This window comes from Oncorhynchus mykiss, chromosome 3 (assembly GCF_057628025.1).
Source record: "Oncorhynchus mykiss isolate SJ-2025 chromosome 3, ASM5762802v1, whole genome shotgun sequence".
NCBI lineage: Eukaryota > Metazoa > Chordata > Actinopteri > Salmoniformes > Salmonidae > Oncorhynchus > Oncorhynchus mykiss.
Window position 1 is genome coordinate 81,600,857 of NC_143024.1, and position 26,840 is coordinate 81,627,696.

The 26,840-nt window shown below is 41.2% G+C and overlaps 3 protein-coding genes across 11 annotated transcripts in view; 1 reads left to right on the forward strand and 2 right to left on the reverse strand.

Annotated features, from left to right (window-relative positions):
- Positions 1 to 7,986, reverse strand: part of sytl5 (synaptotagmin-like 5) — an 84,774-nt gene extending 76,788 nt beyond the window's left edge. For 4 of the 6 annotated variants that reach the window (XM_090230262.1, XM_036975035.2, XM_036975036.2 and 1 more), the window contains exon 1: positions 7,576 to 7,986. The gene's annotated coding sequence lies outside the window, so the exon portion shown is untranslated. Of the gene's footprint in view, positions 1 to 386; positions 536 to 7,575 lie in introns of all 6 variants that reach the window. The other 2 variants (XM_090230260.1, XM_090230258.1) reach the window with 2 other exon arrangements.
- A 621-nt stretch (positions 7,987 to 8,607) lies between these two features.
- LOC110520485 (dynein light chain Tctex-type 1) lies at positions 8,608 to 16,914 on the forward strand. 3 transcript variants are annotated; one of them, XM_021597835.3, is made up of 5 exons: positions 8,608 to 8,885; positions 9,716 to 9,763; positions 9,901 to 10,024; positions 12,711 to 12,788; positions 15,813 to 16,914. In XM_021597835.3, the coding sequence occupies exons 1-5, from the start codon at positions 8,859 to 8,861 to the stop codon at positions 15,887 to 15,889; spliced, it is 354 nt and encodes a 117-aa protein (XP_021453510.1). In that variant the 5' UTR covers positions 8,608 to 8,858; the 3' UTR covers positions 15,890 to 16,914. The 3 variants fall into 3 exon arrangements, with proteins under 3 accessions (XP_021453510.1, XP_021453511.1, XP_090086391.1); XM_021597836.3 differs by having other exon boundaries at positions 8,698 to 8,885; positions 9,722 to 9,763; XM_090230265.1 differs by having other exon boundaries at positions 8,741 to 8,884; positions 9,712 to 9,763.
- A 1,437-nt stretch (positions 16,915 to 18,351) lies between these two features.
- xk (X-linked Kx blood group antigen, Kell and VPS13A binding protein) overlaps positions 18,352 to 26,840 on the reverse strand; it is a 31,090-nt gene continuing 22,601 nt past the window's right edge. Inside the window, exons 3-4 of one of the 2 annotated variants that reach the window (XR_016494832.1) lie at positions 23,034 to 25,595; positions 18,352 to 22,897 (exon numbers count right to left, since the gene is read on the reverse strand). Coding sequence is in view for 1 of the 2 variants with exons in the window: in XM_021597838.3 (XP_021453513.1) it covers positions 24,670 to 25,595 (926 nt within the window). In the remaining variant the exon portion in view is untranslated. Of the gene's footprint in view, positions 25,596 to 26,840 lie in introns of both variants that reach the window. The other variant, XM_021597838.3, reaches the window with a different exon arrangement.

Sequence of the window (26,840 nt, forward strand, 5' to 3'; positions counted from 1 at the left end):
TTGCCTGTGGCCATGTAACTTTGAAGCAATGTAAGTTTAAAACATGCTAGTGTTAATATGAAACATTTTGATAGGTTCAGTTCATGCTATTGCAAATGCAAGACTGGTCCCTGCGGCTATAGCTTACTAATTACTAGGTTAGTAGACCTACATGCCCTCGAGAACCCAAGGCATTACATGTAATTAAGAAGGCATTCTACCTTATCCTAAGGGTTCTTAGCTATAAGCACCACTTACCAGTGGGACCATTTCAACTACAATCCCTATGCTCTGTTTTAAATTTAGAAACGTCAATAATCATCGCTTGTGATGCGGTTTTCGAAACATATGGAATTATCTTTCATATCAGCGAGAAAGAATCTTTCAAATGAAAAAGACACACTTACTGTAGCAGGTCAGATCCATACGGATGTGTCCCTCCAGCCGGCAAACTACACTTCCTCCCCTGTTATGCTTACACACAGGTGTTTGAGCACGATAGCTAATTAGCACAGGTGGTCATCTCTGTTTTCTGTCTGTCTTCTGTAAACAAGCGCTGTAACATGGAGATATGGCCGTGTGAGAACCTTAACCCTATAAAGGTGTGTAGGAATTTAATCTTTCATTTTTTTAATTGTTATTTCTCACTGCTATGAAAGATAATTCCATATGTTTCAAAAAGTGTACCGCAAGCCTTAGCTCTTCAAAAAACTAACCCGGCCAGAAGATAACTTCATGAAAAGACGCTGAAGGTAGTTAGCGTATATGAATGGGCGAGGTTAGTACAGGCAAAATGTGTAAATTGTTGTTTCAAAATAGCCCAATAATAGCCCATCGAAAGGAACATTTGCATCTGTCATGAGCATCATTTTTGTAAGCATTTATATATATATCAAATTAGCCTAGAAGTCTACAACTCTGTCTAGACAACAAAAACAAGTCCGATAAATTGACCATCGTCAAACCAGTTTCTAGTAGGCCTGCCCACATGATACTACAGTTTCCTATATAATTATATAGTACTTACTATCTGAAGTTAACTGTAGTAAATTGTAGAATACTGTAGAACATTATACTCCACAGTGTAGTATCCCTCAATCATGTGCAGTACATACTATAGATTTGTGTAGTGTACTGTAGAATAATATACTACACACTGGAGTATCTCTTGATCATGTAGTGCTTACTATAGAATGTTGTAGTATACTGTAGAATACTATACTACCCACTATAGTATTCCTTGATTATGTAGTGCTTACTATAGAATGTTGTAGTATACTGTAGAATACTATACTACCCACTATAGTATTCCTTGATCATGTAGTGCTTACTATAGAATGTTGTAGTATACTGTAGAATACTATACTACCCACTATAGTATTCCTTGATTATGTAGTGCTTACTATAGAATGTTGTAGTATACTGTAGAATACTATACTACCCACTGTAGTATTCCTTGATCATGTAGTGCTTACTATAGAATGTTGTAGTATACTGTAGAATACTATACTACCCACTGTAGTATTCCTTGATCATGTAGTGCTTACTATAGAATGTTGTAGTATACTGTAGAATAATATACTACACACTGGAGTATCTCTTGATCATGTAGTGCTTACTATAGAATGTTGTAGTATACTGTAGAATACTATACTACCCACTATAGTATTCCTTGATTATGTAGTGCTTACTATAGAATGTTGTAGTATACTGTAGAATACTATACTACCCACTATAGTATTCCTTGATCATGTAGTGCTTACTATAGAATGTTGTAGTATACTGTAGAATACTATACTACCCACTATAGTATTCCTTGATTATGTAGTGCTTACTATAGAATGTTGTAGTATACTGTAGAATACTATACTACCCACTGTAGTATTCCTTGATCATGTAGTGCTTGCTATAGAATGTTGTAGTATACTGTAGAATAATATACTACACACTGGAGTATCTCTTGATCATGTAGTGCTTACTATAGAATGTTGTAGTATACTGTAGAATACTATACTACCCACTATAGTATTCCTTGATCATGTAGTGCTTACTATAGAATGTTGTAGTATACTGTAGAATAATATACTACACACTGGAGTATCTCTTGATCATGTAGTGCTTACTATAGAATGTTGTAGTATACTGTAGAATACTATACTACCCACTATAGTATTCCTTGATCATGTAGTGCTTACTATAGAATGTTGTAGTATACTGTAGAATACTATACTACCCACTATAGTATTCCTTGATTATGTAGCGCTTACTATAGAATGTTGTAGTATACTGTAGAATACTATACTACCCACTATAGTATTCCTTGATTATGTAGTGCTTACTATAGAATGTTGTAGTATACTGTAGAATACTATACTACCCACTATAGTATTCCTTGATCATGTAGTGCTTGCTATAGAATGTTGTAGTATACTGTAGAATACTATACTACCCACTATAGTATTCCTTGATTATGTAGTGCTTACTATAGAATGTTGTAGTATACTGTAGAATACTATACTACCCACTATAGTATCTCTTGATCATGTAGTGCTTACTATAGAATGTTGTAGTATACTGTAGAATAATATACTACACACTGGAGTATCTCTTGATCATGTAGTGCTTATTATAGACTTGTATATGTCACGCCCTGACCATAGAGAGCCTTTTATTCCCTATGTTGGTTAGGTCGGGGTGTGACTAGGGTGGGTTATCTAGGGTATTGTATGTCTATGTTGGCCTGGTATGGTTCCCAATCAGAGGCAGCTGTTTATCGTTGTCTCTGATTGGGGATCATATTTAGGCAGCCATTTCCACCACTGTGTTTTGTGGGATCTTGTTTGTGTGTAGTGGCGTGTGATCATTCTATGACTTCACATTTCGTTTTTGCGAGTTTCATTTCAATTAAACATGTGGAACTACGTACGCTGCGCCTTGGTCCGACATTCATTATAACGATCGTGACAGTATAGTATACTGTATAATACTATACTACACACTGTAGTATCCCTCAATTGTGTAGTGCTAACTAAATACTACAGTAATGTCCGCAAAAGCACTAGTGTTAGCAAAACGCTACCGTTTTTTTCACTATAGTAATACTAAAGTATTTAATTTGCATATACCCCACCCATTCCCCTCCCCATAGCCCAATTTGTGCCACCCATGAATGAGAACACTACTGTGCATGGCAAGTATAGACCATAAATTGCGTTCCCTAAAGTGAAACTATCCATTTTACACTCCAGTCTTACCTACAAGAGGTCTGCTCAGTAATGATTTATTCATCCCGCTTCCGCCTGCACCCTGAGCTTTTCATACCCACCCACCCACCCACCCACTGGCTTTCTGTCTAACTCCCACCCACCCACTGGCTTTCTGTCTAACTCCCACCCACCCACTGGCGTTCTGTCTAACTCCCACCCACCCACTGGCTTTCTGTCTAACTCCCACCCACCCACTGGCTTTCTGTCTAACTCCCACCCACCCACTGGCTTTCTGTCTAACTCCCACCCACAACTGGCTTTATGTCTAACTCCCACCCACAACTGGCTTTCTGTCGAACTCCCACCCACAACTGGCTATCTGTCTAACTCCCACCCACCCACTGGCTTTCTGTCTAACTCCCACCCACCCACTGGCTTTCTGTCGATCTCCCACCCACAACTGGCTTTCTGTCTAACTCCCACCCACAACTGGCTTTCTGTCTAACTCCCACCCACTGGCTTTCTGTCTAACTCCCACCCACTGGCTTTCTGTCTAACTCCCACCCACAACTGGCGTTCTGTCTAACTCCCACCCACCCACTGGCTTTCTGTCTAACTCCCACCCACCCACTGGCTTTCTGTCGAACTCCCGCCCACTCACTGGCTTTCTGTCTAACTCCCACCCACCCACTGGCTTTCTGTCGAACTCCCACCCACACCTGCCGTTCTGTCTAACTCCCACCCACAACTGGCTATCTGTCTAACTCCCACCCACTGGCTTTCTGTCTAACTCCCACCCACTGGCTTTCTGTCTAACTCCCACCCACTGGCGTTCTGTCTAACTCCCACCCACAACTGGCTTTCTGTCTAACTCCCACCCACAACTGGCTTTCTGTCTAACTCCCACCGAAACCACTGGCTTCCTGTCTAACTCCCACCCACAATTGGCTTTCTGTCTAACTCCCACCCACCCACTGGCTTTCTGTCTAACTCCCACCCACAACTGGCTTCCTGTCTAACTCCCACCCACCCACTGGCTTTCTGTCTAACTCCCACCCACCCACTGGCTTTCTGTCTAACTCCCACCCACCCACTGGCTTTCTGTCTAACTCCCACCCATCCACTGGCTTTCTGTCGAACTCCCACCCACAACTGGCTTTCTGTCTAACTCCCACCCACCCACTGGCTTTCTGTCTAACTCCCACCCACAACTGGCTTTCTGTCTAACTCCCACCCATCCACTGGCTTTCTGTCGAACTCCCACCCACAACTGGCTTTCTGTCTAACTCCCACCCACCCACTGGCTTTCTGTCTAACTCCCACCCACCCACTGGCTTTCTGTCTAACTCCCACCCACTGGCTTTCTGTCTAACTCCCACCCACCCACTGGCTTTCTGTCTAACTCCCACCCACAACTAGCGTTCTGTCTAACTCCCACCCACCCACTGGCTTTCTGTCTAACTCCCACCCACCCACTGGCTTTCTGTCTAACTCCCACCCACAACTGCATTCCTGCAATTCTATTTTTGGCGTATATGACCCAGCTCACTTGCTGATGATCGCAGCAGTTGTCTGCCCTAAAGGCCATATCAACATGTGCAAAAAATAACCTGACAAAAATATTAAATACTACACAAAAAAAGGTTAATACTAGACAAATAGACACTTGCATCGGCCAATAGGCTAGACGTAGTCTGAAGAGAACAGAGTTGGAGAGATTTGCACTTTCTCTTGAGCTATACCCTACCTTTTAGGAGTGCGATGATTTTCAGATGGAGACAAATATGGGTGAACAATATTATTTTCTAGGCAATAGTCAACTATAGTCTAATCATATTTAGGAAGTACATTTTCTTGGAACTATAACAGCCCCATCTTTCTCCGCCCATGCATAGGCTACAGCCTACTATTTTAGTTGAGACCACAGGTGCACCTGATCTCACACATCTGGCCACTGAATTTGAAGCAGCAAGAATGATGACAGTGGACACTTGCATTTTTTCTTGTGCTACGTTTTGCATATTGGATATAGCCTACCTTTTAGGAGGACGATTTTCAGGCAGAGAGGTATGAATGGGTAATCAATATTTCAGTAGTGTAAAGTACTTAAGTAAAAAATACGTAAAATACGTATTTACTTAAGTCGTTTTTGGGGGTATCTGTACTTTACTATTTATATTTATTAGCTTTTACTTCACTGCATTTCTAAAGAAAATAATGTACTGTTTACTCCATACATATTCCCTGACACCCAAAAGTACTCATTACATTTTAAGAGGTTAGCGGGACAGGAAAATGGTCCAATTCCCACATTTGTCAAGAGAACATGCCAGGCCATCCCTAAACTAAACACAAATGGCTTCGTTTGTAAATGATGTCTGAGTGTTGGAGTGTGCCCCTGGCTATCCGTAAAATAAAACAAATAAGAACATTGTGCCGCCTGGTTTGCTTAATATGAAGAATTTGAAAGAATTTATACTTTTACTTTTGACACAGTATATTTTGGAAATTAACTGTACTTGTTATAGTTAATTATATTTAAAAACAAATAGTTTTAGATTTAGTCAAGTAGTATTTTACTGGGTGAATTTCACTTTTACTTGAGTCATTTTCTATTAAGGTGTCTTTAGTTTTACTCAAGTATGACACTTGGGTGCTTTTCCACCATCGCAATATTTAATGATAAAGAAACGGCTCGCTCACCATGGTAGCCTATGCGCGCGATGCGCTTTTTCCTTTTCGACGATTATCAACAACACGTCGACTCACGTCCACTTCATTCCAGTATGAATATTTATTTACAAACACTGTAGCAAACTATATAGTCCAATCATATTTAAGTTAATTTCCTTAAAAATATAAATGCCACATGATTCTCCACCCATGCATAGGCAGCCTAGTGTATTTCATTGAGACCAAACATAAGAGTCTCGCACACCCAATTTGAAGAGGGGAGGTAGGCTCCTTAACTTGAAGCAGTGAATTCTGAATGTGTGAATAATGCGACAGAGACGTGCTTAAAATACAATAGGCAGGCCTAAACTAACGCATACAAAGCAGAAAGACGACCGGTTCCATTATACTGGGAAAGATGGGTTAATCTGTGGACATCGGAGGGTTGGAGTTAAGAACTGAATGAATGGTGGATTGGCCGCGGAGGGTGAAAACAAATAGGAATATATGTATAATTCTGTAACTACAGTTAGCATCGATGTGAGCGAAATAGCTGTAAGTAGCAGTATAAATATTGTTATATGTTAGTTTACTCCACTTAGGGTAAGGGTGGTGGTGGTGGTGGGGGGTGGGGGGGGGGGGGGGGGGGGCAATCCTGCAGGAATGCTGCCCTCTACTACCTACAGTAAATACTACAGTATACTACTAATGTCAGCAAAAAACAATACAGTAAATACTACAGTATGCTACTAATGCCAGCAAAAACAATACAGTAAATACTACAGTATACCACCAATGAATGCCAAAACACTACAGTAAATAAGGCGACAGGTAGCCTAGCGTTTAGCCAGTAACTGAAAGATTGCTGGTTGGAATACCCGATGACCAAGGCACTTAAACCTTTTACAGCACATTTTACTACACCTAAAAATAAAAACTACAGTAGCCTTTGCGGAGTCCCTAACCACTGGATGTCCGGTTTTCAGGGGAAATGGAAAGAGAGCAACTTCAGCATTTGGACGTTAACAAGGCAACACTCCATCTTAACTCGTCCACATTTTCCTGGATTGGTTGAACAGTGCAGAAAAGAACCTCTCCCGGCAGTATTTTTTCATCTTGTCAAGACAAGTATGTAAGGGTTCTAGTTTCAGGCATTTCTTTTACACCTGTTACGTTAGGTTAATACTACAGTACAAAAAAACACTAGGCTACAGTGAATACTATAGAATATAAATATAGTAATACTACAGTATTTATACCATAGTATACTATAGTATTTTTCACGTGGGTGGAGAGCACAAAAAAACAATTTTGCTGCATTGCACCTGTCCAAACAAACACTTGTAGGCGAATGTAGGTTAGTTGAGACCTCACCTGAACTGAAACGTTTAATTTTATAATGACTATATAATTTAATGAATTTTCCATCATAAAATTATTTTGAATGTTTGTAACAAGTTACAGTATGAAATCAATGAATATAGTCTAACCGCAATTAGTAGCAAAAACTGCTTGTAGTTTAGGCGATCCTATGAGTGGTAACCACTATAATAATGCTATTGCGTTGGGAATGGCTGTGGTTTTAGTCGTTTGTTACGTCTTCATCGGGAATCCCCTTCTCATAATCATTATGGGACACCGCAGTGCATGTTTCACACAACCACCATCCGAAAATTATAACGTTTCTGTAAAGATTGCAACAGAAACCCTCTCTTACCTGAGAATTGCACTACAGCAAGTGGTGGCTTGGTGTGTCGTGAGAGTGGCTGGTGGTGGAGCCTGTGCAGTCCGTCTCTTGGCGCGCCTCTGTGGCGTGTGATCACAGCTGTGGTATCAACAGCCCCGCTCCGCGCAGCAGCCGGGTGCTCCGGTGTGTAGGGGGAGTGGTCACAGTTTCGGGGAGCCAGCTGGGGCAGCTTCTCTGCTATCTGCTGAGCCCTATTTAGGGTTTAATTTATCCAGTGGCAATGTACCGTGATATTGAATGTCCTAATCATATCCAATTGACTCAATAAGTCATACCGCAGTATCACATTATTTGTTCAGATGTCTCTCTCTGTGTGTGTTAAAAGTGTGAGGAAGAAGTGTTCCAGATCTAGGTGCAGATTGTGATATCGTACCCTACTTCTGCCCTTAGCTGTTACGGGATACAATTATGGCGTTACAATTATATAATCACAATTATAGATTATAGCGTTACAATTATATAATCACAATTATAGATTATAGCGTTACAATTATATAATCACAATTATAGATTATAGCGTTACAATTATATAATCACAATTATATAATTACACAGAACACTGAATTATTGGATTTATTTTTTGTGAACAACTGTTTTCATTAGACCAATTTAAAAAAGATTTATAAAATGCCTTATTTAAAAAAAATAATAGGCAAGTCAGTAAAGAACAAATTCTTATTTACAACGACGGCCTAGGAATAGTGGGTTAACAGCCTTGTTCAGGGGCAGAGCGACATTTATTTCCTTGGCAGCTCAGGGATTCGATTTAGCAACGTTTCGGTTACTGGCCCAACGCTCTAACCACTAGTCTACTAGACTACAAACGCACCCCTTTCGGGCCAACACCATTCCCGACCTCCGTCAAAAACACAATATAAAACACAAACACATACAAATCAAATAATAACAATAAACAAACATCACAATCAAATAAAAAAAGTACATACAACATTGTTTACCACCATATCACCACCAATGAATTATAGGATCTCTGTGGATAAAATAGTTATTGATCCTTTATCATAGCCTAGTTATGAACCACCATCGTTAATTTCCAGAAAATCTCGAATACCTCTCACCGCCAGGTGGCAGTCAATATAATCTACTACTCTCACTTGCAGTCGTTGTGGGTGTGTCTTGCCTCACAGAGTCGCTTTCTTTGATTATTTCCATCTCGGTAACAGATATTTAGAAAAAAACAACAGACTCGGTGAAGAACCTTGTCGAAAGAGGAGAATTTTGCTTTTAAAGCAATGGAGGAGTACAATTCCGGAGAGGAGGTAGATTGTGCATTAAGCTAGATACAAATGTATTATTTCAGACTTTGACACTGATTTCAAACGGCCGAGTTAGCTAGCTAGATAACGTTAGCATGCATTACATTGAGGGTGCTGGCTTTGAAAACGTGAAAATCTGACGAGTACATGAGTATTTAATGAAGTAGTCAAATGAAACTGACACGATAATATACACCTTTTAAACATTTGTCATGCAAATTATGTCATATTATTGCATGTGGGGAATTTGTAAGCTTAGCAGCTAGCTGGGTGTGGTCAAATCAGACTGGGCCGGGCAGGACTTGATTAGTAGCGCGCTAGCATCTATCAACATTCAGCATAGGCATATCTACAGTATTATACAGATGAAACCTTCGGCTGTCCCCATAGGGTTTTACATGGAACCCAAAATGGTTCTCCTATGTGGACAGACGAAGAACCGTTTTAAGTTCTAGATAGAAAAAAAAGGTACTAAGAGTTTAAATATGTAACGTTGAATCTACTTAGCTATAAATCTTCCAGTAGCAGGCTGCAGTACACATTTTCTCTGTGCAAGTTATTCTGAAGATCCTATTAACAGTTAGCTAGCTATGAGTTTATTGCAGCAGTCCTTCCTCCCGGGGCTTGCCTGAAAGGATTTGATATCCAGTCTTGACAGCTGTAGTGTTGACTAAGTTCTCACAGTGGATTGTCTGTCTGTCTGTGTACCCTAATTTGTTGTGCAAGGAAAAAGTAGGTCAGCTACTTTTGTGTGAATCATAAAGTAATCCACACTTTATGTTAAATGTTTTTCATAATTATTCTTTTTATATATCTTTTTATATCGTTTGGAGTCACAGGTGTCCTTCAACGCAGATGAGGCCAGTGTCTCAGTTAAAGAGGTAAAGGGATATTTGAAACATGTTTGTCAGCAGTCTTATTTCTTGGATGGTAAAGATGATCAAAAACACTGATTATCCCTTCATAGATGCTTGACTGTGTTGTCTTCCTTGCTGACTGTCTGGTGTCTGTGTCTCAGTGTATTGAAGCCATCATTGGAGGACTAGATTACAACCAGAACAAAGTGAACCAGTGGACTGCCAGCATTGTGGAGCACTCTCTCACCCAACTGGTCAAGCAAGGGAGACCATTCAAGTTCATAGGTATGATTGTAAGGATGTTATAACACAAGGAAGTTATGGTATTACAAGTCACTCAACAAGTCACTCAACAATTAGTCACATCGAAGTGGTGAGAAAACATACAGTACCAGTCAAAAGTTTGGACACATCTACTCATTCCAGGGTTTTTCTTTATTTTTACTGTTTTCTACATTGTAGAATAATAGTGAAGACATCAAAACTATGAAATAACACATGGAATCATGTAGTAACCAAAAAAGTGTTTAACAAATCAAAATATATTTTATATTTGAGATTCTGCAAAGTAGCCACCCTTTGCCTTGATGACAGCTTTGCACACTCTTGGCATTCTCTCAACCAGCTTTATGAGGAATGCTTTTCCAACAGTATTGAAGGAGTTCCCAAATATGCTGAGCACTTGTTGGCCACTTTTCCTTCACTCTGCGGTCCAATTTGGAATTTCTTTCCTTAATGCGTTTGAACCAATCAGTTGTGTTGTGACAAGGTATTCAGAAGATTGCCCTATTTGGTAAAATACAAAGTCCATATTATAGCAAGAACAGCTCAAATAAGCAAAGAGAAACAACAGTCCATCATTACTTTAAAACATGAAGGTCAGTCAATCTGGAAAACTTTGAAAGTTTCTTCAAGTGCAGTCGCAAAAACCAACAAGCGCTATGATGAAACTGGCTCTCATGAGGACCATCACAGGAAAGGGACACCCAGAGTTACCTCTGCTGCAGAGGATAAGTTCACTAGAGTTAACTGCACCTCAGGTTGCAGCTCAAATAAATGCTTCACAGAGTTCAAGTAACAGTCATCTCTCAAAATCAACTGTTCAGAGGAGACTGCGTGAATCAGGCCTTCATGATCAAATTGCTGCAAATCAACCAGTACTATAGGACACCACTAATAAGAAGAGACTTGCTTGGGCCAAGAAACATGAGCATTGGACATTAGACCGGTGGAAATATGTCCTTTGGTCTGATGAGTCCAAATGTGAGGTTTTTGGTTCCAACTGCTTTGCTTTTGTGAGACGCAGAGTAGGTGAACGGATGAACTCTGCATGTGTGATCCCACCGTGAAGCATGGAGGAGGAGTTATGATGGTGTGGGGGTGTTTTGCTGGTGACACTGTCTGATTTATTTAGAATTGAAGGCACAATTAACCAGCATGGCTACCACATCATTATGCAGCGATACGCCATCCCTTCTGGTTTGTGCTTAGTGGGACTATCATTTGTTTTTCAACAGGACAATGGCCCAAAACACACCTCCAGGCTGTGTAAGGGCCATTTGACAAGTGTGATGGAGTGCAGCATCAGATGACCTGGCCTCCACAATGACCTGACCTCAACCCAATTGAGATGGTTTGGGATGAGTTGGACAGCAGAGTGAAGGAAAAGCAGCCAACAAGTGCTCAGCGTATGTGGTAACTCCTCCAAGACTGTTGGAAAAGCATTCCTCATGAAGCTGGTTGAGAGAATGCCAAGAGTGTGCAAAGCTGTCATCAAGGCAAAGGGTGGTTACTTTGAAGAATTTCAAATATATAATATATTTTGATTTGTTGAACACTTTTTTTTTGGATTCTACATGATTCCATATGTGTTATTTCATAGTTTGAATGTCTTCACTATTATTCTATAATGTAGAAAATAGTACAAATAAGAAAAACCCTTGAATGAGCTGGTGTGTCTGAACTTTTGACTGATACTGTAGATGCAGTAAAAGTTGAAGTTGTTGGTATCCCTTAGAACAGTGGTCACCAACCAGCTGAGTGAGCATACATTTAAATAATTAGCTTTTTATTTTACTGAGCTAATGGTGCCTGCATCTGATGGTCAGTCTCAGAGGAGGGAGAGAGCAGCAGACTGAGGGTCTGTTTCTCAACATCCCTCGCTCTCCCTTTCCTCCACTGACGCTGATGCCGAAACTCGAGTCGCCCCTGCATTATTTCTGCCTCATGCACACATTCATGTTGTTACTCCTATGAACAGAGAAAGTGAAATATTCCTTGATATTAAAAAATACCCACGCCGCTAATAATAACAACAACACAAGCCTATAGATCCACTTTCCACCTCATTCATTACTGCTGCAGGGATTGTTGCAGCGCTGAGTGTAAATAGGAAGAACACACATTTTATGGGTTCTAAAAGTGTTGAATACAGTGTTGACAGTACTGAGTAAGAACTTAAACATGAACTCAGTCATAAAAACAGCAGCTCTTTGCTGTATTAGTCACGGTTTGAAACTTTTGAAATTTCACAAAATCAATTTTGCCGTAGCTTTCTTTATGCCTGCTACGTTACTGCGGACTCGGTCATCTGAGCAATCTGATTGGCCAGCGGTGACGTAGTGCACTTAATTTCCTCTCCAGGCCCACCGGGAAGGCAGAATTTGTACCTTCAGACACATGAAATGGCAACAGTTTGCCTACCCGACGCACAGGACAGCTGAATTGGCTGCACCTACCACCAACAGACCAATACATAATTAAAAAAAATAAGAACATAAGGCTTTATCATTGGGTTTTTTACAGAAATGTTTGGCGATCGACTAGAAATGCCTTGGTTGCAAAGTGCTGTATAATAGCAGTATGAAAGCGGTATATCTATATGATAGCCTTTGTGACCAGGAGCAAAGCCCTGTGCATGACAGAATGCCTACAGCAGGAAATGTATCTTCAACATGGTCTTGTGTTCCAGTGAACTGTGCCATCATGCAGAAGAGTGGTGCTGGTCTCCACACGGCCAACTCCTGCTACTGGGACACTGCTACTGATGGTGAGAGAGATGAAACCCCCACGCATACTGTACTAACCTTTGAACAGGCATTTGCTTTTGTTGTGCTAATGAACAGTGTATTACGTTTTGGCTTATTCAGAAGGGTGCAACAAAGTATAGCCCGACCGATATGGACCTTTTTAGCGCTGTATCGGTATCGGCGATAATTCCACCAATAACCGATATTTCATAAATAGGATAGGGACAAAAGGGAATCTTATGCTTATCTGAACATTCTGTATCATTTAAGGCTGTCCCCGACTACAAAAAATGTTGGTCGACCGAGTCTGGTCTTTTGACCAATCGATTGGTTGAAATTTTAAAACTTATATTTTTCCATATATATAGACATATCCTATGTGTTTTAATCAAAACCACTATATGCACTGAGCTAGTCTGATGCTTTAAGCGAACTGTTTGATGAAATAATTAAGACACAAATGACTAGAGGGAGTCCGACCGCAATTGATTTGATTGTGCCGCCTGGCTCAGACTTGCTGCGTTTTGTTAAAAAAAAAACACAAAAAAACAGTGAGTGACTGTGTGACTAGCACCCGTTCTCTCTCTCCTCCCTGCTGCAGAGACCACCACAGAACATCATTGTGTGCAGCGCTGTCCGTGTTGCTGAAGCTGCAACATGATTAGACATTTGACTGAAAAGTGATGTTGACGAAATCCCTGGTTTGTTTAGTCAAAACATTCCCTATTTCCTCAGCCCTTGCTCTCTTTAGGTGACACATGTATGCATCACATGCACGTGACCAATTGGGCCTGACCTATAGCATATCATAATCACATCAATAAATTGGTTATAACAAACTCTGAACATTGTAACACGTGACAGCAAAATGGATGCAGAGGGCGTGACAAATAAACTGGAAACGGGAACGTTTACTGGTTGCGCAGGAGGTAAAGGGGAAGTCAGATGTGTGGAGTACATGTGACTAGTTGTGGAAAACACTGGAGATCAAGAAAAAGAAGGTATGGAGCAAGCTCTGTGCATATTAAGTCTGTGTGTGCCATACAGGTGCTGTTAGATTACAATCTAATTTTTCTGACCATTTGGAACAATGTAAACAAGTTATAAGCATTCCAGAGAGCCGGTTGGAATGTTTTTTTTGTAACGGCTTTATTACAACAGTCTCATTCATCCGTGAAATGGAACAGTTTAGGCCTATTTATTATTTACTCAAATTAGTCTTTGGTCGCTTTATTTTATTTTAGAACTAAAATGTTTGATTGCATTTCACATCATGAATGACTCGTATGCTGTGTGTCGACATGAACAAATAAATGATTTATTGATTGATACAGTAGCCTGTATAACTATTGAAATACAGGCCTAAGTAAGTTATGGTATTAAGACTAAACAGGATGCGCTCTTAGGTCTGCAGCTTGATGGTGGTTATACAAGGCAACTACACTAAGACCACTAATGATAATGACATTACTTATTATTATTATAATAATAATAACAATAAGGAGATCAAGGAAAAAGGAAAGTTATTTTTATTATAAATATTTCTGACAATTTGGAACAGTGTAAACAACACCAAATGTATGATAAATAATACCAGAAAGGCTGGTCTAACGAGAGGAAAAACGTGTAAAGCCTTTATTACAGCAAAGATGAAAAATAGCAGAATTTGTGAAATTGTTTCGTGAGGCTTGGTTCTCGTGGAATCAATCAACCGAACACTCAAACAGGCAACGGAAGCAGGATCTTTCTTATTTCTGTAGATATACAGTACCAGTCAAAAGTTTGGACACATCTACTCATTCCAGGGTTGTTCTGTATTTTTACTATTTTCTGACCTCAACCCAATTGAGATGGTTTTGGATGAGTTGGACCGCAGAGTGAAGGAAAAGTGGCCAACAAGTGCTCAGCATATGTGGGAACTCCTTCAATACTGTTGGAAAAGCATTCCTCATAAAGCTGGTTGAGAAAATGCCAAGAGTGTGCAAAGCTGTCATCAAGGCAAAGGGTGGCTACATTGAAGGATCTCAAATGTAAAATATATTTATACACTTTTTTGGTTACTACATGATTCCACATGTTATTTCATAGTTTTAATGTCTTCGCTATTATTCTACAATGTAGAAAATAGTACAAATAAAATCCCTTGAATGAGCAGGTGGGTCCAAACTTTTGACTGGTTCTGTATATAGATTTATAAAGCCAGTCACATTTAACAGTTAGGCTGTTTGCTATTATGTACCGAGCAACATGGTCTGGAATAATGCGCCAATTCAACAGCGCACTGATGTGTTTCAGAACCGCGGACAGCTACCACTATCCAACGTGGCAGAAAGCGCATTTGTTATAAAATATTCAAATGTGTATTTATGTTGTGCCATTGTTTCATAATATAACCATATCAAATTTCAGTAGCACATGTCTTAGACTGATGGAGTGTGCCATCCCATCGGCCTCCAGAATGGATCAGTCCACTCCGACAGGAGCCAATCAGTCTTGTACAACATGATTATACTTTATTTTATTTTATTGCTACTGCTCGACTAAATAAGTCTCGGTCGTCCAACAGCCTATCGACCAAACAATCGACCAGTCGACTAAATGGAGTCAGCCCTAGTTTCATTATTGTCACAATGTAAGATAACAACATTTGAAGCATATTTCTTGGACAATTGCTCTTTGGGATGGCAATTTATGAGAACTCGGTGTGGAAAAATGACCCTTTTTCATTTTCCCGCTGTAAAACAGTATGTTGGCAGATATATTGGTACATTTTGTCCCCCAATTGGTATTGGACCCTCCAAAAAAACATTGGTCTAATAGAAAAGTATTGTACTGTACATACATGATTCCCTGTGATTTTCTGGAAAAAGGAATCTGGGTATTCTGTTTCTATCTGCGTCTGTTTTGAAATGTTGCTCTCCACTGAAGAAGCCACACGTTGGAATGTATTTTGTGTGTCCAAATTGGTTCTGATGTTGTGTTGAATCTGATTGGTTGAGATCTAGTGAGTTGACCTGATTGGTCTTTGTGGTGTCCTCCCACAGGAAGCTGCACGGTCAGGTGGGAGAACCGCACCATGTACTGTGTGGTGAGTGTTTTTGCCGTGGCCTTGACCTGTTAACATACCCCCCCACCCCCCCACAACCTGGCATGCACCAGCACCACCAAGCCTTGAAGATCCAAGCTGATTACCCATGCAAATAAATGTCTGTTGTACAACATCTTTCAACCCCACACTCTCAAACTTTGACCACTCCCAATGGGAACCATAGGATGGGAATTCAGTGATGTTGCTATAAGTGGTGGATACATAGTGTTGTCTGTGTGTAAATGTAAATAGACCAGTAGTTCTAGAGAGATGCTCAGCATGGACTTAGAAAATGGAACTAACCACACTGGACATGTGGAATATTATTTACTAAATCAATACATCCCATTTACAGTTTCAATAGTGTGTCGTAGTTGAACCACTATAACAAATAATAATAATTGGAGTCTGAAAGCAGAGGTCAGGTTTAATACATTCCTAACAGAGTGCAGAGAGAGACATTGTAGGTTTATGACAGTGTACTTTTTAAGAATGTGTATTATATTTATTCTAAGATCATTCCCTCTGGATTGTTGAAGTTGTAGCTCTCCTGCAGGTTGTATCACATTTACCTCACTAGCCCTTATGTCATTTGTGATATTAAATCGACTGAAAATGCTCATGACACTACAAGTATGACTTGTGACTGACTGTGTTTGTACATTGACCTTTGTCATTAAATGTATTATTTAACTATTGTCACATGATTTCCTGGTGTTTAATTGAGATGTCTCACCAGTAATGCAGGTTGACAGAATAGCTAATGAGGTTTAGGATGGGGTGAAACAAGTGCAACTGCTGGTTTCTTACCTTACACACATTCCTGTACATAAGGGGGTTGTGGTAGTAGTTATGTTAATTATCTTTTGTTGTTACAAATTGTCTATTTGCTGCATTGTTGTAATACATTCTATGTACCAGATGGGATTTTAAAATAAGATGGAGAGGAATTAGGATGCTTACTAATCACAGATGTTTAAAACAAGCACTGCAAATCTTCTTTAAGCCTTTAATGTCTAAACATAGACTCACCTCATCTATTAAAACTCACATGACTAGCTTGTCTCAGAGTTGATTCATTTTTCATTAAAGCAAATGATGAGCATGAAAAGAGGCCAACACATGAGAATCTGTCTGTACAGGTCTGATGAAACAAGGCTATCCTGAGTCTGTGTACAGGTCTGACGAAGCAAGGCTATTCTGAGTCTGCCTCTACAGGTCTGATGAAGCAAGGCTATCCTGAGCCTGATGATGAGTCTGCCTCTACAGGTCTGATGAAGCAAGGCTGTCCTGAGCCTGATGACAAGTCTGCCTGTACAGGTCTGATGAAACAAGGGTATCCTGAGCCTGATGACGACTCTGCCTGTTCAGGTCTGATGAAGCAAGGCTATCCTGAGCCTGATGATGAGTCTGCCTCTACAGGTCTGATGAAGCAAGGCTATCCTGAGCCTGATGACGAGTCTGCCTGTACAGGTCTGATGAAACAAGGGTATCCTGAGTCTGTGTACAGGTCTGATGAAGCAAGGTTATCCTGAGCCTGATGATGAGTCTGCCTCTACAGGTCTGATGAAGCAAGGCTATCCTGAGTCTGCCTGTACAGGTCTGATGAAGCAAGGCTATCCTGAGCCTAATGATGAGAGAGGTTATGGCTGGTGAAACGTTTACCTAAGAAATCTTCTGAAAATGATTGCCTCAGTTGGATGATTGCAGCCCTGCTTTAAGCATTTTGTTGATTACAATGAGGTAATCACTCATTGTAGAAGTGAAAGCTGTTTCTATACTATTCTGTTCACCAAGCAAAGCAGATCAATTACTTCAACGATGGAGAGTCGGAGAAATGGAACTTGTAAAGAATTTGATCCCAGCCTAACAAACTAGAGGAATATTGGCTGGATTCCATTGTCAAAACTTGCTACCGCTCCTTGTTTTGGGGGGTATCAGTACATTTGATATTTTTTGCAACTTTTACTTCACTATATTCCAAAGAAAGTAATTTACTTTTCACTCATACATTTTCCCTGACACACAAAAGTACTTGAGCTTAGCAGGACAGGAAAATGGTCCAATTCACACACTTGTCAAGAGAACATGCCTGGCCATCCCTACTGCCTCTTATCTGGAGGACTTACTGAACACAAATGCTTTGTTTGTGAATTATGTCTGAGTGTTAGAATGTGCCCCTGACTATCCATAAAATAAATAAGAAAATCGTGCTTTCTGGTTTGCTTAATATGAAGAATTTGAAATGATTTATACTTTTACTTTTGATACTTAAGTATATTGAAAACCAAATACTTTTATTGAATGAGTATTTTACTGGAATGATAATTGGGTACTTTTCCCACCACTGTCATCCTTTCTGGTCTTGGTGGATGAGATTTTCACAGTCAGTTGTGTTTCTGTATTGTTCCACTAGGGGTCAGTATAAGTCAGTATATGGGGTCCGATGATGACAAAACAATCACTCAATAAGTCACATAAATGTACTTCACATATTGTTTGAATTTCATATTTTAATAATCATTCTCTCTGAAATTGATTCACAATACTGTGTGTGTGTTCATTAGATTTTTATAGATATCAAAAATTCTGTTTGGCTTCAAAGATTGTCTTTTTTAATAAAAACTATATGTAGCATTCATATGATACTAAATGTCATCAAGCCCCGTGCAACTGCATTGCAAAAGAAGAGCTAGTGCAAATAAAGACACATATAAAATAAATATACAACACACACATTAATACATGTAAGATTCAAGCTATACAAAGACACTTTTTACCATGACAAATATTAAACACATTTCAAATAGATATTGTGCAAGTCTGTGTGTATATTTCCATACATAATGAAACACCAGACAGACTCAGAGACATACAATAGCACAGCATGAATGAGCAAAACACATAGACATCCAATCAAAGCATCTCACTGGCACCACATCAACAACAGCTGCTGCTGACTATTGCCCTTACAAAGCTGAATCAAAACCAAAGCGTGCTGGAAACGTGCAAAAGTGTGAGATGGAGAGAGAGTGGTAAGGCTAAAGCAACCGACTGCAGACAAAAGTCAAGAAGTGAAGTCAGGGGAGGTGCATCTACTACAGCCGAAAGTCGGACACTGATGTGGCTTTCCAACAGCAACGCTCAGCACAACATGGCAGTGTTGCCATCATTTATAAAAGTTGTTCTTTGTAATATCAAAATAAACACGTCTCCAACCCCCATATCACACACTCACAAAATTAAATATATGCATGTAATATCAATTGGTGAGAGAGCCTCAAATAGCACATTCATTTGTACATATCTACTGTATTCAGACCCCTTGACTTTTTCCACATTTTGTTACATTACAGACTTATTATAAAACGGATTTTAAAAAACAATTATAATTAATCTACGCCCAATACCCCATAATGACAAAGCAAAAACAGGTTTTCAGAAATTTTAGCAAAAACAGAAATACCTTATTTCCATAAGTCATCTATACGTCTTTGCTAGGTAAAGCCCCGCCTTATCTCAGCTCACAGGTCACCATAGCAACACCCAACCATAGCATGTTCCCCAGCAGGTATATTTCACTGGTCATCCCCAAAGCCAACACTTCCTTTGGCCGCCTTTCCTTCCAGTTCTCTGCTGCCAATGACTGGAACGAATTGCAAAAATTACTGAAGCTGGATTCTTATATCTCCCTCTCTAACTTTAAGCATCAGCTGTCAGAGCAGCTTACTGTACCTGTACACATCCCATCTGTAAATAACACACCCAACTACCTCATTCCCAAATTGTTATTTATCCTCTTGCTCTTTTGCACCCCAGTATCCCCACCTCCACATCATCATCTGCACATCTATCACTCCAGTGTTAATGCTAAATTGTCATTATTTTTGCCTCTACAGCATATTTATTGCCTTACCTCACTATTCTTCTACATTTGCACACACTGTACATTGATTTTTATATTGTGTTATTGACTGTACATTTGTTTATGCGTAACTCTGTGTTGTTGTTTTTGTCGCACTGCTTTGCTTTATCTTGGCCAGGTCGCAGTTGTAAATGAGAACTTGTTCTCAACTGGCCTACCTTGTTAAATAAAGGTGGAAGAAAAACAATTATGACCCTTTGCTATGAGACTCGAAATTGAGCTCAGGTGCATCCTGTTTCCATTGATCATCCTTGAGATGTTTCTACAACTTGATTGGTGTCCACCTGTGGTAAATTCATTTGATTGGACATGATTTGGAGAGACAAACACCTGTCTATATAAGGTTCCACAGTTGACAGTGCATTTCAGAGCAAAAACCAAGCCATGTGGTTGAAGGAATTGTCCGTAGAACTCCGAGACAGGATTGTGATGAGACACAGATCTGGGGAAGGGTGCCAAAAGAATTCTGCAGCATTGAAGGTCCCAAGAACACAGTGGCCTCCATAATTATTAAATGGAAGAAGTTTGGAACCACCAAGACTCTTCCTAGAGCTGGCTGCCAGGCCAAACTGAGCAATCGGGGGAGAAGGGCCTTGGTCAGGGAGGTGACCAAGAACCCGATGGTCACTCTGACAGAGCTCCAGAGTTCCTCTGTGGAGATTGGAGAACCTTCCAGAAGGTTAACCACCTCTGCAGCACTTCACAAAACAGGCCTTTATGGTAGAGTGACCAGATGGAAGCCACTCCTCAGTAAAAGGCACATGACAGACCACTTGGAGTTTGCCAAAAGGCACCTAAAGACTCTCAGACCATGAGAAACAAGATTCTCTGGTCTGATGAAACCAAGATTGAACTCTTTGGCCTGAATGCCAAGTGTCACGTCTTGAGGACACCTGGCACCGTCCCTGCAGTGAAGCATGTTAGTGGTAGCATCATGCTCTGGGGATGTTTTTCAGAGGCAGGGACTGGGAGACTAGTCAGGATCGAGGGAAAGATGAACGGAGCACAGAGAGATCCTTGATGAAAACCTGCTCCAGAGCACTCAGGACCTCAGACTGGGGACAAGGTTCACCTTCCAACAGAACAACGACACGAAGCACACAGCCAATACAACACAGGAGTGGCTTCGGGACACGTCTCTGAATGTCCTTGAGTGACCTAGACAGAGCCCGGACTTGAACCCGATCGATCATCTCTGAGACCTGAAAATAGCTGTGCAGCAACACTCCCCATCCAACTTGACAGATCTCGAAGAGGATCTGCAGCGAAGAATGGGAGAAACTCCCCAAATACAACTGTCCAACGCTTGTAGCGTCATACCCAAGAAGACTCAAGGCTGTAATCGCTGCCAAAGGTGCTTCATCAAAGTACTGAGTAAAAAGTCTGAATACCTATGTAAATTATATATATGTAAATTATATATATATATATATATATTTTTATTTTATACATTTGCAAACATTTCTAAAACCCAGTTTTTGCTTTGTCAAAATGGGGTATTGTGTGTAGATTTATGGGGGGGGGGGGGGGGGGGGAATCAATTTTAGAATAAGGCTGTAACGTAGCAAAATGTGGGAAAAGTCAAGGGGTCTGAATACTTTCCAAATGCACCTTACATATGAATCGTAGCAAAGTTGCTTCCTGTTTAGTCACATCTATGGTCCTGTTTGCATGGGTCAAACAAAAATATTGTCATGATTGGTTGACAAATAGTGACTCCCACAATGCAGGCGATGGCGGCAAGTTGCAGCTGGTGAGGAGCAACTGCAGAAAATCGAAGTCGACTGCAGTTGAAACTTTATGACCTTTGATCACATGGTTGTTGTAAAGTTCAAGCAGTCGACCTTTGATCACATGGTTGTTGTAAAGTTCAAGCAGTCGACCTTTGATCACATGGTTGTTGTAAAGTTCAAGCAGTCGACCTTTGATCACATGGTTGTTGTAAAGTTCAAGCAGTCGACCTTTGATCACATGGTTGTTGTAAAGTTCAAGCAGTCGACCTTTGATCACATGGTTGATGTAAAGTTCATGCAAGTCGGACAATTTTTGTCTCTATAATGCAACACACTTTGAAAGGTGCTGATGATGGTCACCGACTTGACAAATGTGATCCGCTCGAAGGCGCCCAGATGGCCGTGGTCATGCGGTGGGTTCAGTACACCAAGCGCAACCGTAGCTGATATTTCACCCATTAGATTCATCACTCTAATATGGCAGTCTATTTAGTCCACCAGGCTCTACACACACTTTCTCTGATGGCTGCCGCACACAAACTATGCACTGCTGTTCTTGCTGACATGCTATTGCTATGACATGCGTTACTCGCCATGCATGTCTGTTTTCTGCTTTCCCACCCGTGTCCACCTGCTTGGTTCTGTTCCCTTCCTGCAGGAGGAATGGTACAGAATACCTTTCTCTCTGCCTGTAATTATTATTATCTAAACATTATGCATGCTCTGGCAGTGAGCTACCCCGAAGGAGCAGAGCCTCTAATGCCAAGACTAACGTATTGCTTGTATTGAAATCTTTTAGAATAAATGGTAAAACAAACACTTGGTGTCTCCTGTCTGAAATACAGTTATGTGTTTCCTGTCTGTTTGATGAGAGATGGGTCTCTTTACATGTACTCTAGTGCTGGCTTAGAAATCACTGTCACCCTTGTCACAAGCACTTAGAAACACCACAGAAGCAGCACGCACATCAATGATTAAGCTCTTTTTCAAGGAAGTATAAAAGCAGCGTTGGTCGCAGCCGTAAGAGTAGAGTGTACAAAGGAAAAAAACAGTAAACCCAACCCAATATTTACATTACACCACACAAAGCTTTAAAATGTGTATGTGGTGGGTGATGGGTCCAGTTCAGTACATGCACACCCCCATGCCAATGTGAAACACTGTAAATACACTAAATCCCAAATACTTGGTCAATTCTGATGAGTAATGTAGTAATGAAATGTATAAGTCCATTGGAAGAGGACTGGCCACCCCTCAGAGCCTGGTTCCTCTCTAGGTTTCTTCTAGGTTCCTGCCTTTTTAGGGAGTTTTTCCCTAGCCACCGTGCTTCTACATCTGCATTGCTTGCTGTTTGGGGTTTTAGGCTGGGTTTCTGTATATCTGCTGATGTAAAAAGGGCATTATAAATACATTTGATTGATTGATTCATGTGAGTGACTATATAGACAAGTATTTAGTTCTATGAAATGCATAACCAAATTAGGAAACCTCATTAGAAAAGCTATTGTGGCAGACTCACTTCGGACCAGTTTAATCTGTCTGAGTGTAGCGTTCTGTCCATACCGCCAGGACTTGACTTCCATAGAAAAGGCTGCAGACAAGTTACATTCTGGTTGTAGGAAAGTCTGTTCAACACTGAAACACTGATACTATGTCAGTAGTTGAGTCCGTTGCTGAAGAATCCCTACATCCAATGATTTGTCTGTGGTTGGTCGGTAATACTGGCTTAGGTAGAATAAACATCACGGACTGCGTAAGGACATTCTCACAAGAACTACTTCGTCAGCATCACTGTACATTGCCTAACCTCATCCCCTGGCTAAATTCAGAGAGAGCCGGCTGGTGGATGATATCATACATTGCCTGTTCTTCCATTATACACTAACAGTGAAGCTGTAGTCTCTCTCCATGGCAAGGGGATACTGCCTTTGCAGCATTGGTTAGGGGAGTAAGGGGTTACAGTTTTGGGGTTTGGTAACAGAACAGGGGTTAAGGGTTAAACAGAATGATAGCGTTCAAATGATTTGGTTAGAGACACACATTAGAATAAGGTTATGGGTATGGGGTTAAGATCATAGGGTTCAGAGTATTGTTCAGATTATGGTTCAGATTACAGTTCAGATTATGGCTATGGTTCAGTGTATGGTTCAGATTATGGTTCAGTGTCTGGTTCAGTGTATTGTTCAGATTATGGTTCAGATTACGGTTCAGATTATGGTTAAGTGTATGGTTCAGTGTATGGTTCAGATTACGGTTCAGTGTATGGTTCACAGTATGGTTCAGAGTACGGTTCAGAGTATGGTTCAGTGTATAGTTCAGATTACGGTTCAGTGTACAGTTCAGATTACGGCTCAGAGTAGAGTTGCAAAATTCAAGTAACTTTCCCAAAATTCCCTGGTTTTCCAGAAATCCTGGTTGGAAGATTCCTGGAATTACGAGGGAATAAACCGGAAATAGGGGAAACCTCCAACCAGAATTCCTGGAAAACCAGGGAATTTTTGAAAAGTTCCCAGAATTTTGCAACCCTAGTTCATTGTAAACTGACAGGTAGGACAGAGGGGTTCATATGGCACTTACAGAAGGAGACAGTACAGCAAATGTTGCTCTGTGTCCACCTTCCTCTGAATGGCACATAACTAGGACCAGGAGTATTTCCAGACCACCTGACCTGAACAGGAAAGCCTCTTCCTGGTTCAGTCACAAGTTTAGGAACACTCCTGACCCTATTCTAGGGCTGCAGAATTAATAGAATTCACATCAAATCACAATATTGACATTTGCAAAAGCCATATCGCAAGAGATCCATATCGCATGCAATATTTTGAAACGGCACTAAGCTGTGTGTATTGTCCGTTTTTATAGTTGCCTCGGTTCGTCATCTCTCTCCCTCTACTATTGCGACTGCTTCCCACTATACATTTGCATGCTGTTCTGTCGGTCAAATGCAGTCAACAGTTCCAAACAAGGCCAACGCTACTTTCCACTTTGTTTCTTAATATAAGTCATTCTATTTCAACGATTCCAACAGTTCAGCCAAAGGTTTTGTATCTATATCGCAAGTCAAATCACAATCACAATATTTGGTCCAAAAATCACAATTCGAGTTTTTGCCAATATCGTGCAGCCCTACCCTACACACAACCAATCACAGCTCTTTAAGTGTTGCTGGACAGACTGTGGCTTACATCGCCATTCATCTCGCTCAACACTTCATGAGTCGTGTCATTGGGCATGTCATAGGTCATTGTGTCATTGGGCATGGTGTATGCCGTGTCATTGGCCACATCATATGACGTGTCATTGGCTGTCTCCGTGTGGGGGGTGGGGTCGGGTGCCAGAGGGTCCAGACCAGCCTTCTCTATTGGCCTGACGGCGTCCCTGTCAGGAGCGTAGCAGACTAAACAGAGCAGGGCGGAGCAGTCCCACAGGCCTTGGGTCATATTGGAGGAGAAGAGCTTCCTACAGGGGTGGCAGAACTGATAGAACACCAGCATGAAGAAGATGGCCATAGCGTAGGCCACCAGCAGCTGCAGCACTAACAACGGAGCACAGATGAACCTATAGAAGTCTGTCTTGTAGATGTACCACAGCAGAAGCAGAGAGGCGTTCTCCACGAACCTCAGCATGTAGTACACGGCCATGCGGTACCAGTTCTGGGACTTGTTGATCAGGTCTGGGTCGTTGAGCTTCAGCTGCACCGCCGACCAGCAGAACATGTTGATGCCTGCGTAGAGGAACGTGAGGAGACAGAGGACGATGGTGGTGCCCACCCGGGTTAGCGTCTTCTCGATGTTCTCCGGGAAGGGCGAGTGGCTCTGCCAAAACAGCACCCACGGGTAGAGGAAGAAGAGGAAGAAGTTGAGCAGAACCACAGGGAGGATCCAGAGCTGCAGTACGGAGCTGAAGAGGACCAGGACGGTGACGCGCGTGGCGATCTCGAAGCTGCGCCACAGGAATATGCAGAGGTAGGCGGCGGGACGCACGTCCACCTCATAGTCGTCATACTTGATCTTGATGGCCAGAATGTTGCAGCGCAGGGCACCATATACGATGGACAGCAGGGAGATCACCATGAGGGTGCCTGGGAGTGAGAGAGACAGAGAGAGACGGAGAGAGACGGAGAGACAGAGAGAGAGAGAGGGAGAGAGAGAGAGAGAGAAACAGAGAGAGAGAGAGAGCGCATTCAGAATATTCCATTCCATTCAATATTGTTTTGTCATTTGTGGCTGAGCTCTTAATTAATATGACTGTTCATTCATTCACTAACTGTACATAGTGTAAACAGCCTGTAAAGCCACCAAAACTCACACATAGTTTGTTAACTAGCATAAACAGTCTAGGACCATGATTTCCCATGAAATAATGAAGTTGTTGTTTATATGGATGAACACAGTACACCCCAGCACTAACCCAACGAACACAAGCGCCTCTCCAAACTCACTGTGACTCAGCATGCCCCCAGCATCATCACATACAGCATTTGCATAACATTGTGAAATAGGCTGAGAGACATTCAAATGTGTACACACATTACATTACAACCTTCTCAGACTAAAACACACCCTGTGTTGAATAACCGTGTTCAACACAAATCCCTCCTGCCAAACAGGCTTCCTAATAGTGATACCTCCCTGACCTTCTGCTGACTCAGGTGCTTGACCCGTCTCACGAAACACTTTCTTCTGCAGGTTCACAGGGCATTTCAGTGTTTACATGAGTCACTGTGTCTTTGACTGAGCTTTCAGTCCTGACAGTGTCGAGTTACTTTTCAGCTGACACATTAACAGCCTCTATATTTTTTTATTTAACCTTCTTTTAACTAGGCAAGTCAGTTAAGAACAAATTCTTATTTATAACAATGGCCAGCGGGTTAACAGCCTTGTCCAGGGGAAGAAGGTCAGATTTTTACCTTGTCAGCTCAGGGATTCGATCTAGCAACCTTTCAGTTACTGGCCCAATGCTCTAACCACTGGGCTACCTGTGGCAGGTAGCCGGGCAGTGAAGAGTATTGGGCCAGTAAACAAAAGGTCGCTGGTTTGAATCTCTGAGCCGGCAAGGTGGAAAAATGTGCTGTTCTTCCTGTGAGCAAGGCAGTTAACACCCAACAACAACTGCTCCCGGATGTTGATTAAGGCAGCCCCCTGCACCTCTCTGATTCAGAGGGGTAGGGTGAAATGCAGAAGACACATTTCAACTCCATTTTCCTCTGGTAGGCTCTAGGCCACACATAGTCATTTTCCTCTGGTAGGCTCTAGGCCACACATAGTCATTTTCCTCTGGTAGGCTCTAGGCCACACATAGTCATTTTCCTCTGGTAGGCTCTAGG